Source organism: Athene noctua, chromosome 2 (genome assembly GCF_965140245.1).
Source record: "Athene noctua chromosome 2, bAthNoc1.hap1.1, whole genome shotgun sequence".
NCBI lineage: Eukaryota > Metazoa > Chordata > Aves > Strigiformes > Strigidae > Athene > Athene noctua.
Window position 1 is genome coordinate 133,153,734 of NC_134038.1, and position 15,496 is coordinate 133,169,229.

At 37.9% G+C, this 15,496-nt stretch overlaps 1 protein-coding gene across 4 annotated transcripts in view; it reads right to left on the reverse strand.

Annotated features, from left to right (window-relative positions):
* The window catches only part of THSD7A (thrombospondin type 1 domain containing 7A), a 301,960-nt gene that overhangs the window by 109,066 nt on the left and 177,398 nt on the right, over positions 1-15,496 (reverse strand). For all 4 annotated transcript variants that reach the window (XM_074900347.1, XM_074900346.1, XM_074900343.1 and 1 more), the window contains exons 5-7: positions 6,874-7,122; positions 5,135-5,316; positions 3,290-3,358 (exon numbers count right to left, since the gene is read on the reverse strand). In XM_074900347.1, coding sequence (XP_074756448.1) covers positions 3,290-3,358; positions 5,135-5,316; positions 6,874-7,122 — 500 coding nt within the window. The remainder of the gene's footprint in view (positions 1-3,289; positions 3,359-5,134; positions 5,317-6,873; positions 7,123-15,496) is intronic.

The following is a 15,496-nucleotide window of genomic DNA, read 5'->3' on the forward strand; positions in this document are numbered from 1 at the left end:
AGTGAAGTCTGCCGTATTTGTTCACTTTGGTTGATTGAAGAAACATGCAATTCCTTAACCTAAACCACTCTTATCCTACCCCCTCTGCGTTTTTTCACAGGAAAGTTACCTCAATTTTCTGCTACCACTACAAATAATCTCTTCTGATGGAAAGAGCTCACTGATGAAACATATTCTAAAATAAGTTCAGATCATGACAAAATAGCTTTCTGAAAGATGAGATCAGTAACCACAGATATAATATTAAAGTTAACATCAGGTTATTAAAGTATGGTTTCATTTGTAGATATGTGTGTGTTTCCATTCAGATTTTCTAAGTAGATGATCTTCCCAATTACAGAAAAAGTATTCAATATTCACTGTTTTAAGGGGAAAGGGAATGAATAATCATCACCCCATTCTGGTTTCCTATGTTGTGTCCTTTGGCACAGTTTTACACTGTGTTGCTGCACACAATGAAGGCACGAAGATGGCAGATAGTCATTCAACATTACTGCCTCCAGCTCGCTAATCTCTTAACACAAAATAATACAAGAACAAATATTCCAACATTTGCATAACACTATGTTGGAATTAAATTTTATGACAAAACATTGAATTTTACAGTAAGTTTGACATACACACCTAAAGTGCATGATAATCAACATAATATGCATATCTTGTGTAGAACGTGGATAAATAAACATAATTAGATGGTAATTGAATTTGTATTAAATAGTTTCTAATAAAATAAGAAAACCAGTAAGTAATTGCTAACTGTACTTTTTTAACCCTGATTTCATTGGGGAATTGCCCAAGTGAGACAGTTGAAATTAAGGGTCAATTACACCCCTGAGACACAGCCTTGCTTCAGGGAACAGAAAAAGTGTTCTGAGGAATGCAGTGCTTCATCTCCAGCCTGCATCAGGGTAAAGCACTTACCATCACACTACTTCATGTGATGTTACTCGGAAAAATAACAAAGATCTTTCATTAGGAAGTTTTAAATAGCAGATTTTCCTATCACAGTTGTTCCATATCTCAAACAGACTTTTAAGACTCTGCCAACAGAAGGTGCTACTGTGCTATTGTTGCATTCCATTTGGCTTCAAGCTAAATATGTGATGATCCTGAAATTCTAAAATATGAGGAATTGTGGCTGTGTTTGGCTTTAAAGAGGCTGACTTAAGTAACAGGAACACTATTTCAATTTTTTTGGAGGCATCTGTTCAGCAAGAATTCTAGGTCTTGTCCGCAAACATTGTTAAAAAAACTTATCATGAAAACACCTACTGAAAATATCCGCCTTTTCACCACTCATTAGAGTGTAGGAGAAGAAAGAAGTGTTTTGGGGACAAGTAAGTGGTATCAATAAAACTTCTCAATATGCCAAAATGTTTTTGAAACACTGTTCTTGGAACATAAGTGATGTACAAATGTCTGCTACCAGATCTGTTATATATTGCTTTTAAAACAAAAGAATTCAACAGTAGGATGGACAAGTTATATTCCAGATTATTAAAAAAATGTTTTCATCATTGAACAATCAGGTTGTATTTCACCCAAGGTTACTCAGAATTCTTTCTTTGAGATGACAGTAAAATAAAAAAAACCTTAGTCTCACCTTGGTATCTTAAGGACATCTTGCTCCCATTAATTTAAATTTAATTCTTTCAGCATCAAAAAAGTATAAATGAGCTCAGCTTTTGCTGCTTATTGTTTAGCAAAGACACTTTGAAAGATGATCATGCTAGATGCAGGAACTTACAGTTTAAGGCCTTCTCTTATCTCTGTCATTTCATACTCTCTTGTGGCATCAATAAAGATTGTTCTTTATTCCTTGTCAGTAATGCTGAGTGCTGATTAGACTGTGTGCAGTACTACAAGATCTGTGTGGAATTTGAACAAATTTTGGGCCAAAATTGGAAAGAAAAGTGAATGCATTTTGATAATCTCTCTTTCTCCTTCAGTCTAACTAAAAAAATGAATCTCAGGTTTGAGGTAGTGACCTAAAAACTAAAATGAGATTCAGTCATCATGTCCTCAAATCATCCACTATATTAGGAAATTTTTGCTGAATATGTTTTATACCCTTGTGAAACACCTCTGCAAATGACTGCATTTTTAAAAGAACTGAAAAGAAAAAACACTGTTCTGTTCTTAACCATTTGCTACATTTATTGAGGTCTCAACCTCTTCATTTTCTTGAGAAACCCTCAACAGGCTAGTGCCCAGTAACAACCAGGCTAGCAAAGAGAGTGAATTTCTATGTGGCCTCATCAGTATAAGCAGACACAACTTCATATTCCTCTTTCTGATCATTTGTCACACTGGTTTCACAGCAAACAACGGAAGGAAACTTTTCCAACTAAAGTGCTATCACTCAAAAAAAGCAAGAAAAAAACAAGTCCAAAATACATTATGACCAACAATGAAAGAAAGCATATTCTACCCTCACCTTCTACAGTGTTGTCAGCAAAAGACAGCAGATAATTCAGGACCTGATCCTCTAAGCAACCGCACACCTCCATACATGTAAGTGGTTCCTCTGTGTTTAACAGGGCAACAAGTATGTGCTTGCAGATAATAAATTTATGTCCATAAAGGAACTTTTCTCCCATCCTCAATCTACATCAAGGGTTTTAAAGGTACTTGGAAGAAGATGACACAAATCTACCTCATAGGCTTACTGTGAGAGGAACTTCATGACTAAACCAGTTAAATACATGAACAGACATGAAACAATTTAAGTCAGTAGCAAGTAAATTGCAGAATGACAGTGGCCTCCAGGAATCTTGGTTGTCAGCTGTCTAATTACTACACTAAGTACTCCCTCTTCTTCCTCAAGTCTAAATTTATGAATTCTGATAGGAGATAATACAGACCTGAATGCCATGAGGAATTCTGGTTCAGCTAGTATTAAAAGTTCAAATTCTTACTGGAGCCCTAACTCAGTGTTTCATATCTACAAAAGGGACTGGAAATAGCAGCTGTGATGAATGCAACAAAGCAATTCCCAGAGCTCAGAATTAAGAGGAAAACCAGTCACTTGCTAAAACGGTCCAGGAATGGAGCAGGCAACTGTCATAGCATCCTAGCGGTCTCATGAGCTTCCTTAGTTTGAGTTTAGGCCTGTCACTTTCAAATCGATCTGAAATTTCTTAAGAATGCACAAATCTGTTAAGCTATTTCAGAGCTATATAAACACGTTAATTATACTCATACAGACAATATAGATCTCCCGAAAGGGACATTGCCTCCTTTCTCACTTTTGATTGGAAGTTCAGGTCAGAGGTCTTAATTTACCTACCTGTTATTTCAAAAGTGATCGATAGAAGAGGTGCAGCACTAGCCTTCGACTTGCTCTGTGACTGACTTTCTGAAATAACAAGGAAACGCCACCTTAAGTATATGAGAATAGAGGTCTTCAAAGGAGCCTCACCAAAACCACATTCACTACAATCAACAGCAAACTACACTGGAATGAAGGTGTCTTCCTACAGCTAAAACTAGTAGGTGTCTCCCCTAGATTTTTCCCATCCTCAAATTACTCATAGTTTTCAAACGGTATTGTTTTTAGAGGCGCCAATTTGCTTATACCTAGGAGGGCCTGGAGAGCAGCTCTTGCCCACACTGAATCCAAGATGGGAGGGGAGAGAGAGGGAAGATGAGTGGAGAAGCAGCTCTTCTGAAAATCTGTCCCCTCATATGGAAACACCGCAGAGCTCCTTTTTAAACTAAGACCCACTTCACCCCTAGTTGGAGCTCTTGAAAGATTGTTCTCATGTTTATGCATCCAGAGACTAGTTACATTTTAATCAGCTTTCCAGGGCCTGCAGAGATTACCTCCTGATGGGCTCCGTGTATTCCTGTCACAGTCTGATAAGGGCAGATTTCACACCCGCCTAAGACAGCGAGACTTCACAGCCTGCCAAAATCCTAATCATCATTCTGAACAGTAAGCTGCCACTGATTTTATTGTTACCTCTCCTTAGCTGGGAGGTTTTACTCCTTTATTCTAAGGCAGGGGCATCTAAACTTTGTTCAGCAGAGGCGATTTACTAAAAGCCCTTGGGCAGAAGCTGATTTGCATTAAATGAAGAGGCTTGAAAGCTTCTTCTTTAATAAATACAGATGTGGGGCCCACAAAGCACACAAGTCACACCCTATTGATACGAGAAGTCATGCTGAAATGGATGTTGGCATTAACATTCCCCACAAACTCTACAGCAAGTTTGAGAGTACTTTTAATCCACAGCAGAAACCTCACCAGCCTGCAGTTTAGTCAGCTCTGGTCTAAATATTGTTTTACAACATATACATGCCTTGTATAATGATGTTTTTCTGAAGTATGTGGCTGTATTTCTTTCTTAATATTGTAATAATAATGTGTGTTTCTATGAAACAGCTAAAGAGGAGGATAAAATTTAATTAACAAGCTAAATGCATTTAGCTTAATTCACTAATTTCTAAATCTATAGTGCTGCATTCGTATGCAGAAGTAGACATAACATAAAACACACAAGTGCTATTCTTAAGTACATATATTTCCAAACGAATTAAATATTTTGTCCCCTAAGCTATTCTCTTTTTTCTTAAGAAGCTGTATACACTGTAACAGTGACAAGGAATAATCTCTTCTCTTTCAGTTAGCAAAACAAACACATTAAATTATATGGGCTTGAAGTCCTGAAAGAGACTTAAGAATTTGATCAAATCAAGAAAAGAGAAAAAAAAATCAAAAAATTCTGGCATGAGCTTACATGCCGGAATTGACATATTTCATCTGCACATCAAACCACACAGGTTCATCACCCACATGAGGGACACACAGGAAATTTACAATAGAAGAAGGAACCAAATCTAGGATTTCTGACACACTTTCTCATGCTCTTTCTTATTGAGAGACATCCTTCACATAAGACAAAATTTTTCAGAAGATGTTAAAAAACAGTAATTTATAGTTAGGAACCAATATTTGCAATTTATGACATCTCTGTTACTGCAATTAAATATTTTTATCTGAACTAGAAAACAACAGTAACCCGCAAGGTAAGAAGGCACTCATGAGAGAAGACAATGGCTGTCAATGAGCTCTGGAATGCTGAAGTGCTCTGATTTCATACTAATTCAGCTGCAAGTGAGTCAAATTTACCTTCTTTTTCCTTGAGGGTATTTAAATAGGAAAGGAGATTTTCATTAGCTTGCACACAGTACATTTCCCGGGTTTGAATGCCACCTCCGCACAACGCTGTCTGATTTCCTCGCCTCTTGTCCTGCTGGCTAAGGAGAGGATCTACACGGCATTCTGTCCACTCTGTGGTTCGCCAACCATACCTGGAGCAAATTTGGTTAATTGAATCTTTAGAAATCATTAAGCCATTTTACACAGCATTAAGTTATACAAGCTGAAACACCTTAATAGCTTTATTCATTTCCTAGAAGTCCTGAGCCCCACAATTCCTTGTACACAGAGATATGTTAAGTCTGATATTTTATGTGAGTGGAAACTTTTCCTCTATTATTTATCTCATTACATTTTAGGAAGATTTTTTCTGTTCAATTCCTAAAACATACTGCACATATAAATATTTTATTGGAGGGAAGAAAAACTTGATATAAAGAGACATAAAGTCTATATTCAGATAAACTAACTTTCAAGATTGTGACTCTCAGCATTTGTTTAGAGCTAGACAATTTATATGAACCAAAGCCAAAATATCAAAGAAATTTGCATGCTGAGAAACATCAGAGACAGAAAAGGAGAGGGAAAAACTACAACAACCCAACCCCCCAAAACCAACCCAAAAGCCTCTTGTTCATCTTTGATGAGACAGAAGTTTCCCCTGAATATCAAGGTAAAACCGTAATTGTATTTTTTTTAATTATTTCTTCAGAAAAACCTTTCAGTAAGTTCCTTTTTCACTGTCAAGAGGAAGATGGCTCTGCAGTACTGAAGCATCCCTGCTGGGTATTGATGAATGATGAGAAGCTGTGAGCCTTCTAATCAGTGAATGCACAGGAAAGAAGATCTGTGACTGCCAGTTAAAACCCTAATCAGGATTATGAACCACAAGAAATGCCACAGAATTCTCTACCCAACAAGTATTTTAAGGCTAAATCAAGTGAACTGCTTCCTAATGTGGCTGGCGATGGGGAAATATGACATTTCAACTCTTAAATGAAAAATATGTACCACAGTCAAAGATGCTTAACATCAAATGACATTTCCCCAGACCCTCTTCTCAGTCTGATAAAGCACAGTTGGGACTTTAATATTCATTTTGATTAATTGATAAGGATTACAGCAATCTCTTGAATTGTGAAGTGCTTGCTGTAATTTCTCCTGAACTTTAAACAGGGTTAATTTATTTTCTGTCACTGTTAGCCTCTCCCACTTTCCATTTGGGGCCCAGTCCTGCCTTTGTTTTGCTGAATGAGTCTTGCTAAAAAAGTCTGGTTGCTAAACAGATGTTTATCACCTTTTTTCTGTGTTCAGCATTTTGTCTGCAAACAGACAAGTACTTCAGAAAACAATGATTCTGGTAGAAATGTTATGTAGGGCAAAGATCACTGACAAATGAATGCACTTAATTTATTATGGTCTTGACTGAGCCTGCATATGCATAAATAGTCTCTTTTAAAAGTTAACACTAATGAAAAAATATGTATTTGTTATTTTTCCTGTAATTAGAGAAGGAAATGATTTCACTATAATAGCAGCTATTTGCCGATTTCAGGCTTTTAAGAGCACTGAACAAGCAAAGGATTAAAAAAAAATATCAACCCATTATTTCTTTAATAATGATTTTGTTGATATTCCATCACCAGCCCTGTATGCTTAACTGAAATTTTTCATTTTAGTATAGGGACAACTGTAATGAACTGACTTACGTAATGCACGGTGCCACACCATCGCCTTGAGAAACACACTGCTCTGCTTCTTCTAATTGAGGGCATTCACTTTCACTGCCAATAGGGAGCTGTTTAATGGTCCGTGATCTTGTACGATTCCCTTTAGGGGTTGTCATGTCAAAACAGGTTTTGGAGCAGGGGGTCCATTCTGACCACTCTGACACTTGGCACTCCTTCGTCATCACGCAGGACTGGAATGTAATGGGCAGCTTGTCTTGTTTGCAGAAGCTGTAATAAGAGAGCATTACAATTTTCAGCACATGTATTCACAGACAGTCATGATTTCCTACAGAAAGTGACGTCCATTGCAACATGGAAAGCCAGTAAACATTTGTAAAGCTGTTAAGTTCCAGCCCACATGTATTCGATCCCAAAAAGTCAGGCTAAGGGGCTTTTGGTTAAAGTGACTCAAACCATCTGGTTTTGCTATATGAGATTTGCTATATTTAGAAATGACCAGTACTGCCATATCTGTGATCAGAATTGAACTATAAATCTTCATACATATACAGAAGTACAAAAGAGGAAATAAAACAATTTTTCACCACTTACCTTTTATTTTTAGGTATACTTGATTATTTTTCTTGGAACAAAAAGGAAGTGAAGGATCAATAACAGAGATGGCTGTATAATGTTTTTGAAGATAAACAAGCCTTCAATGTCATCTTCTCCTCATTTCCAGACTACAAATTGTTTAAAAATGCAATGTCAAATATATTGAATACTTGGTCACTAATAATTTGCTTTGTTAACAGCTGGTACATTGCCACAGTGATGCCTCATGGTCTAAGAGGGGTATGATCTGTCTGTTAAAATAGACCCTTCCTAGCTACAGTGAATCCACAGCCTTAATTCCATGTTCCTCATGAAGACTGTAATTTAATTTCCATTCTCCATCTGATTGCTTCAGTCACATATTGCATAGGTTGTCAGCAAGATTTTATCCCTCTAAATGCCTCTGCATTTTTAAACATATTCTATATTCTAACTAGAAACTAACATTTCTACCTTAAAGCTTGATTCACAATAGGAAAATTAGCAATAGAGAAGCTACACTACAATTAAAGTGATCATAACTTTAACTCCTTAATTACAATTACAACATAGATATATTTATTATGCCTCTTTTGGAATAAAATTCTGGCTTCTGAAGTAGTTAAACAGGCAAGAAAAAGATTTATTAGCACTGCAGATGGCACAATGAAATGCTCTGTTCAGAACCAATCCTATAAACAAAACAAAAAGGCTCATTGTTTTCCTTTTAATAGAATACAAAATAAAAACAAAATCATGACTATTTACAATAATTCTGTTGCTCTACAAAATTTTACCCTACCCATATATCCAATACTATGTTGAACTGTTACCAACAAGATTTTGCAATACTAGAACTAGGGATACTTGATGCGGCTAACAGGAGATTTAAAAACATGATAAATGAAAGTACTTCTACAGACAAGAGGCAGAGCAATTCTACATCTTGCTAACAGAAGATCCTGGTTGTGGAGACAGGTTCAGAAAGAGGTTGAACAAATTTGTGGACAATAGGCCTATATAAAGATACTAAAATGACTAGGCAGTGGTATACTAGTCACCATCCCTGATATATTGACTTTGGATGCTGAAGAAACACAAAGGGAATGGCCTGCAAAACACAGACAGGCCTCACATGCTTGTTCTTTAAATAGCATCTCCCTTTACCACTGCTGGGTTTGAGAGTCCATAGGGGATTACTCAGTAGGGGATTTCTTATGTTCTTATTACATGAAAGGAGGAAGGGGGAAACCTAACACATGATAGAAAACATTTATTCTGCTTAAGGACAGAAACTACATCCAGTTTGGCATGAAAGACACTCAAAGCTTTTGAGAAAATTATTCTTTGATAATCAACTGTTTTCACCTTCATGTAGCCCCATCTGGCATAAGACTACAAGTACTGTCAAATTCAATATAGCAGTTTCCATACCTTTGACAAAACATATAGACTCATTTATCCCACACAGACACATTTTAATGACTAGAGAAAAGATCTATTCCTTATGGATTCTAACATGGGCCGTATTTGAAAATCCTTCTGGAGAACAGATAACATACCATCACCTCCCAAGTTCCTTGCCAATGTGACTCCTTTGAGACCAGAAAAAAACAATCGGTTCCTTAATATTGTGACTGGGGCTGAGTTTAACTATAGACATGTATTGCCAGGGAACACAAACAAAATTGCTACCACAAAGGGGCTTTGGTGCTGGGTGAAGAGATCAATTAATAGTGAGTAATAATCCATGGTCTTTGCGCTCGCTTCAAAACTTATTTGGGAGAAGTGTTACATGAGAAAGACAAGTTGCTTTACAAACTAATTAATTAATCATTCTTCAATGAAGATACCTTCAATCTGCCTGTATCCCCTAACTGTCATGAACTATAAAGGTATCCCCTGGCTGTAACTGGCTGCAATTCCTACACAGCTTCACGCAGAGATTGTTTCCTTCTGTGGGGAAAAGGGGATACAGCTGCAGTCCCCTGTGAGAAGCTTCTCGAAGCTTCCCTGGCTCCAAGTCAGACCTACTTTTGCACCAAGGCCCGGCCAATTAGCTGCACCTCTGCAATAACGTATTTAAGAAGGGGAACCTAGGAGGAGGAGTTGTGAGAACGCCTGTGTGAACACCGAGGTCAGTGGAAGGAAGGAGGAGAAGGGAGGAGGTGCGCCAGAGCAGAGACTCCCCTGTACCCTGTGGTGGAACAGCAGGGCTGCCTCCCTGCCACCCAGGGGGGTCTACAGTGGAGCAGACACAGAACTGAAGTCTGGGGGGGGCCCCACACTGACCCAGGTGGCTACACCCAAAGAAGGCTGTGAGCCCACGGGAAGAAGCAGCCCCCACTGCTGTATGGTGCCGGGAGGACTGCAACACGCAGGGGTGACCCACGCCAGAGCAGCTTGGGAAATGCTGCAGCACGTAGGAGGGACTCGTGTCAGAGAAAGTTTATGGAGAACTGTCTCTGTGAGAGGGGACTGTGCTGGAGCAGAAGAATGCAAGGAGTTCCCCCACCTCTGCCCAGAGGGGAAGAAGCAGCAGGACTGACCACACCCCCCATTCCCTGCCTCCTTGCACCACTGGGGTGAGGACGCAGAGATACAGGGAGCAAAGCTGAGCCCCGGGAAGAAAGGAGGGGTGGGTGAAGGTGTTTTCAAGATGTGGTAATGCTTATCATGGTCTTACTCCATGTGTTGTTGTTAGCGGCTGTATTAAATTTATGTTCTTTTTTCTTCCCCTAATGAGTCTGCCTTTTGCCCGTGACCATAATGTGTGACTCCTCCCTCATTGTCCTTATCTTGGTTCCTGAGACTTTTTCTTCATTTTCTACTTCCCAGTGCTGGGTGGGAAGGGAGGAGTGAGTTGCTGTGGGGTACTCAGTTTCCCTCTGAGCTCAAACCACAACACCTTCCCTGATAAGGGAAACCTCCACTGCAACACACAGCATTCGAGTTTTTTAGGATGATCAATACATAAGAGAAAACAGATCTTGAGCTGCAGTTGAGCTCAAAGCTAATGCACTTATCAGTTTTCAGAAAATAACATTCTGAGCTAGTTAGATTCAAAAGGAATTTTTATCAGATTTCCTGAACAAAGTGGGAAAAATTGACAAAATTAAACCACCGTAATAATAAAAAAATGTCTTCCTATAGCCATAATTGAAAAAAACACTTTAATAGAAATTTGTCAAGCAACTCCTCTTAAGAATTAAGGCCAGTCCTGCAAATTACTGTTATTTATCAATTTTTAAAGGATCTAGTTGCTTCCTGAAAGATTACTATAGGTTCCAGACACTTTTCAGATTCCAAGAACTATTAGATCATTCACAAAGAATTCAACATAGGCATTACTGCAACTTCAGATAACAAATTTTCATTTCACAGATCCTTAATCTGTAATTGCTATATAGGCGAAAAGCTGTCCTGAAATTTCTCACTTTTCAGTGCCCCTGTATTCTTGAATTCCATGATGCTGAAGTCACTCTGTGGATCATGATGAAAATGTTTTTAAAAATCTAGACCTAAACTTGTTCTCAGGACTCAACTGAAGAGTTATTTGGTGAGTGGCATAGATTCAGCAGGCTATTGCCTTCCACTTCATGCTCATTTTATTTTTTATTAAAAGCTGTTCTTGATACAGCTTATATAATTAGAATGGTCATTTTATCTTGTTTGTTATTATTTCCATATGCAAGTACAAAGAGGACCCAATCAGAATTGTACCTTGTTACTAACCCCGCTGTTTATTATGATCCTTGATAGAAGTAAAGCAAGAGAGTTAAAGCATGCTTCACTTCAAATATTTATTTATAAAGTTTATCAATATTAAGTGAAATATAAAACAATTTAAGTTCTTGTAACCAGAACATAAATATTGCTAGAGAGACAAAGAGGCAAAGTGAGTTATCCATTTATTTCTTGCTTATTAAAACCATGCACCACTTGCAGTATTATGTAAATACTGGCAACTGATATTGTTGTGTGTCATCAGCAAACAATCTCTTCACTGTTACACATACTGTCATATTATTTTTGTGAGAGGGCAGAGACAGTTACAATTAGCAAAAGAAGTGTCAGACAAGCAAATTAGATGCTGTTTCTTCTTTTAACACTTGGTTTTCTTTGAAGAAAGAGAAACTGTGAGAGCTAATTGCAAATGGCCATTATCAAAAGTTTTCTTTCTCATACCTTTCAGTGTAGATGACTATATATAGACATTTATAGACATTCAAAATTAAACATACTAAAACTGTATCGCATAAAAATGCTAACTCTGAAAGATACATCTGCCATTTAAAAGGTTCAGCATAGGTAATGGATTAGCTGAGAAGGTTGGTTACATTGCCTTTAAATGCCTGGTTCAAGAAACTGCAGAGATTGATTCTTAATCAAAACCTGGGACTGTCTTTGTTACACAAAATAGTGTATTCTGGGTTTAGTACCTAATGTTACAGATTTGATCTCCGCAAATAATTTAAAGCAAAGCTTAATTTCATATAAATAGTTCTGCACTTTCTGATGGATTTATACATCTGATTTAGTTACTCAAAGTTGAATTAATCTTCTCACAGGAGAAAAAGCAAATGGACAGGTGACAGATCAGAAAATAAAAAGAGACAGTTAACATTCATTTCACGATACCACCCAAAACACAAGAAGTTCTGCATCAAACATCTCTATGCTCTATGTACTTTCAGTTGACAACTAAGCATACACTATATGCAACGTTACCCATTCAAAAAGAGCGGGGAGTGCACAAATAAGTCCTCACTATCACCCATACAGTTCTGTCCAAATAATTACTTGGGAAACTCAAAGACAAGTACATGGGTTGCATTAATATGCTGTTGTAAGTCAAAGCAGACTGGATACAAGAAGAGGTAACACAGGGGCAACACGTAAGGTCTGCCAGAATGTGCTCTCAATCCAGTGAATACATTCAAAGGACAGTGTCCTAAGTGTCTGTCTTTTGGCCCAGAAGAGGGCATTATACAACTTGAAGTAAGGCTGTGGTTTGAGAAAGAACCATTTCAGACAACAGACAGATATAGTGGGGAACTGAAGCTTAAGGTATATAAACACATAGATGACACAGGGAAAAGAGAAGGCAATCCAAGCAAAACAAAACATCACAGGGGATGAATGAGCTCTACTGCTATTAAGCCAACATCAAACCTCTTCCTGACCTCAAAGATTTAGATTAGATAAAAGAACTAAAGAAAAAGACAGTGCTGGTTCAAAGGGCAAAATACAGAATTGCTGCTCAACCTCCTCCGGAGATGTGTGATCAGGAATTTGTGTTTACTCACGCTCTGTAGCCTCGGTTTTGCTCTACAGCAATAAATAAATACTAAGTATCACTTTGGAGAGGAAGGTTCCCCCTGGGGATTTCAAAGTATTTTATTGGATAATTAAGGCTATGGACATATAGAGAATGAAGCTTGAGGCATAAGCCTGGCACAAATTCCACCATAGTACCTGTGTACAAATGAGCAAGATGTGCAGTTGAAGGCAGTCTCTTCATTGGAAGATAAGCTCTTAAATGTGTGATAAAATTAGATTAGTCAAGAGATAAAACAATTATTTCCAAGCTATCCTAAATTTCTATTAGAGAGTGACTCATGCTTTTATGATTTTAAAAATCAGAACAGCTTGATTTTATATGCCGATGACTTCTTTGAGTGTCTGTAATCTCAGTCTCAACATTTATCTTTTAATTTGTGTAGAAAAGTCATGGAAGAGACCATTGGAATTTCTTCCTCTATAAGCTCAACTAGGAAGAAATTCTATTTTTTATCTTTTTATTTTTCCAATAGATAAAGCCATGCATACTGCATTTATAAAGCCAAATGCATGGTAATGCATGACCACAGGAGCAATCTCTAAATTTATGCAGAACAAATAAGAAAAATAAATAGGTTTTAAGCAAGGCAGTAAGGACTCCTTTTACTATATGAGCTATACATAATTTACTTGTATAACTAAGACATTTTCTACTTTTGCTGGTGTTTCCTCCATACCATATTGGATGGATAACTAGAAAAAAGAGTTAAGAAAAGAACAGCAGCATGAGAATGGCTGAGTGGTTCTAACTGATAATCCATGCAGTCTGATACCTGCCTCGGCAGTAGCAAATGGAAGTCAGAAATGGAAAGACAGCAATTATTCAGTCATGCTTTCCCAACACACCCTCTGGTGTTCCAGCAATATGTGGCTTAAAGACTTCCTGAACACAAGTTGTATCTTTGAAGAGCCCTGTATCGAGTTTTCCTCCACGAATTAGTGCAAATGTTTTCTGAACCCAGATAAGATTTTGGTATATTCATACTCTTAGAAACAATGAGTTACACACCTTTTCTACTCATCGGTAACTGTAGATAGCTACTTTTGCTTTAAAATTGCTCTGTTAATTTTATCTTCTGTCTTCAGGCCTTGCATAACCATACCCTACTCACTTTCTCTGTAGCATTTGTGAGCTCAGAGACTTCTATAAACTCTATCCTCAACTGTCTCTTTGTTAGGTCCAAGAGTTCTCTTTCACTTAGTCTCATTTTATTTGAACATAATTATATCCTGCAATTTCAGACCCTTTCTACTGCATGTGCAACTTCGAGATGTAAAACTGGCCTGGATTTGAGGGCTGTTCAAGATTCATCCTGAGGACACTCCCAAAATACCTATTTTACCATATTTTTTCTATTCCTTCACCACTATCAACATTCAGCTTTGGTTTTCTTTAATGAAATTTTCACAGGTATTACTCCTCATTTTCATTCACTGCATACGTTCTCCTGGAATTCTGTTGTTTTTTTTTTTTTCTCTAGCTGATTTCCCATTTGATTACATACAGATATTTCCATTGTTCTGAAATGAATAACATGGCTACGGTTCAGGAGGGAGACTGATGCCAACATAAACTTTTGGCATTCATGGGAAACAAAAGCCATGAGTTAGAGCTAGACTGAAAAGGACTTAAGCAGAATTTTACCTGTAAATTGAGAACTGTGATCTTTCAAGTCTGCATCAGTATTTGATGTAGTAGTGGATTACGTCCACAGACTCTTTGCTCCTGTAGCTCCCAGGTTTCCTGTAGGTACAGCTACAGGTCTGCTCAGGCTGCTCCAGTCCTGGCACGGCCAACCTACCCTCAACCCCGGTGTGGAAAGCAGACACTCCCATATCTTACCATCTTCATGAGAGCTCAGCGCAGCAAGCATCATTAAGAGACACTCAACAGACATCTACATTGTCAGAGGCCACACAAAAAATCCTAGGAAGAAATGGTGTTCTTCCTCCCCTTGCCTCTCTCATTCTATATAGTACCACAGGGATTAGATTTCACATGTCCTTCATGATCAGGAAGGGCTGCAGGATCAGAACCCACTCTGTCTGCTAAGGAGCTCAACTATAGCACCTTTGGGGAAGGGACCTCATCATTCTTTTTGAAGAATGCTACTCCATTTTCAGAAAAAAAAAAAAAAAAAAAAGAGAAAAAACCAAACCAAACAAAAAAAAACCAACACGAACTATGCCTGTATTCCAAAGCAAAACCCCAACATCATAATTATGTTTTGAAGAACCAAAATCGAATGAATGAATTAAAAACTTGATGGGAGTGAAGAAGACAACCAAAAACTAGGCTAACTGCCTGGAGGAAACCCATACTGAGTATGACATGAGGAGGTTCAGCAGTTCAGCTGAAAAAGGGAGCGGCTTCTGAAGGTTTCAGATCAAAGCACAACCAACATGCTGAAGAAATCCAGAATCCTTTAATGGGTTTTTAAGTGGCTTCACTTAAATACTAAGGAACAAAAGCGAAGACTATCTGGCAGATAAAAGAAAACACAGTTGTCTCACTCAGAGCAGAATAATGTAACCATTTCCTGGCCTTGAATGTCTTGCACACCACCAGGCATCTCCCACAACCAGCTGTATTATCAGGAGCCATTCTAAGACTTAAGACAGTCTAAGTTCTTTCTGATCTCATGAGACATTACATCGTTGAATACCATAGGCAAATTTACTCCTGGCCATAAAATGAAAACTACTGACATACAATGTCTGCAGA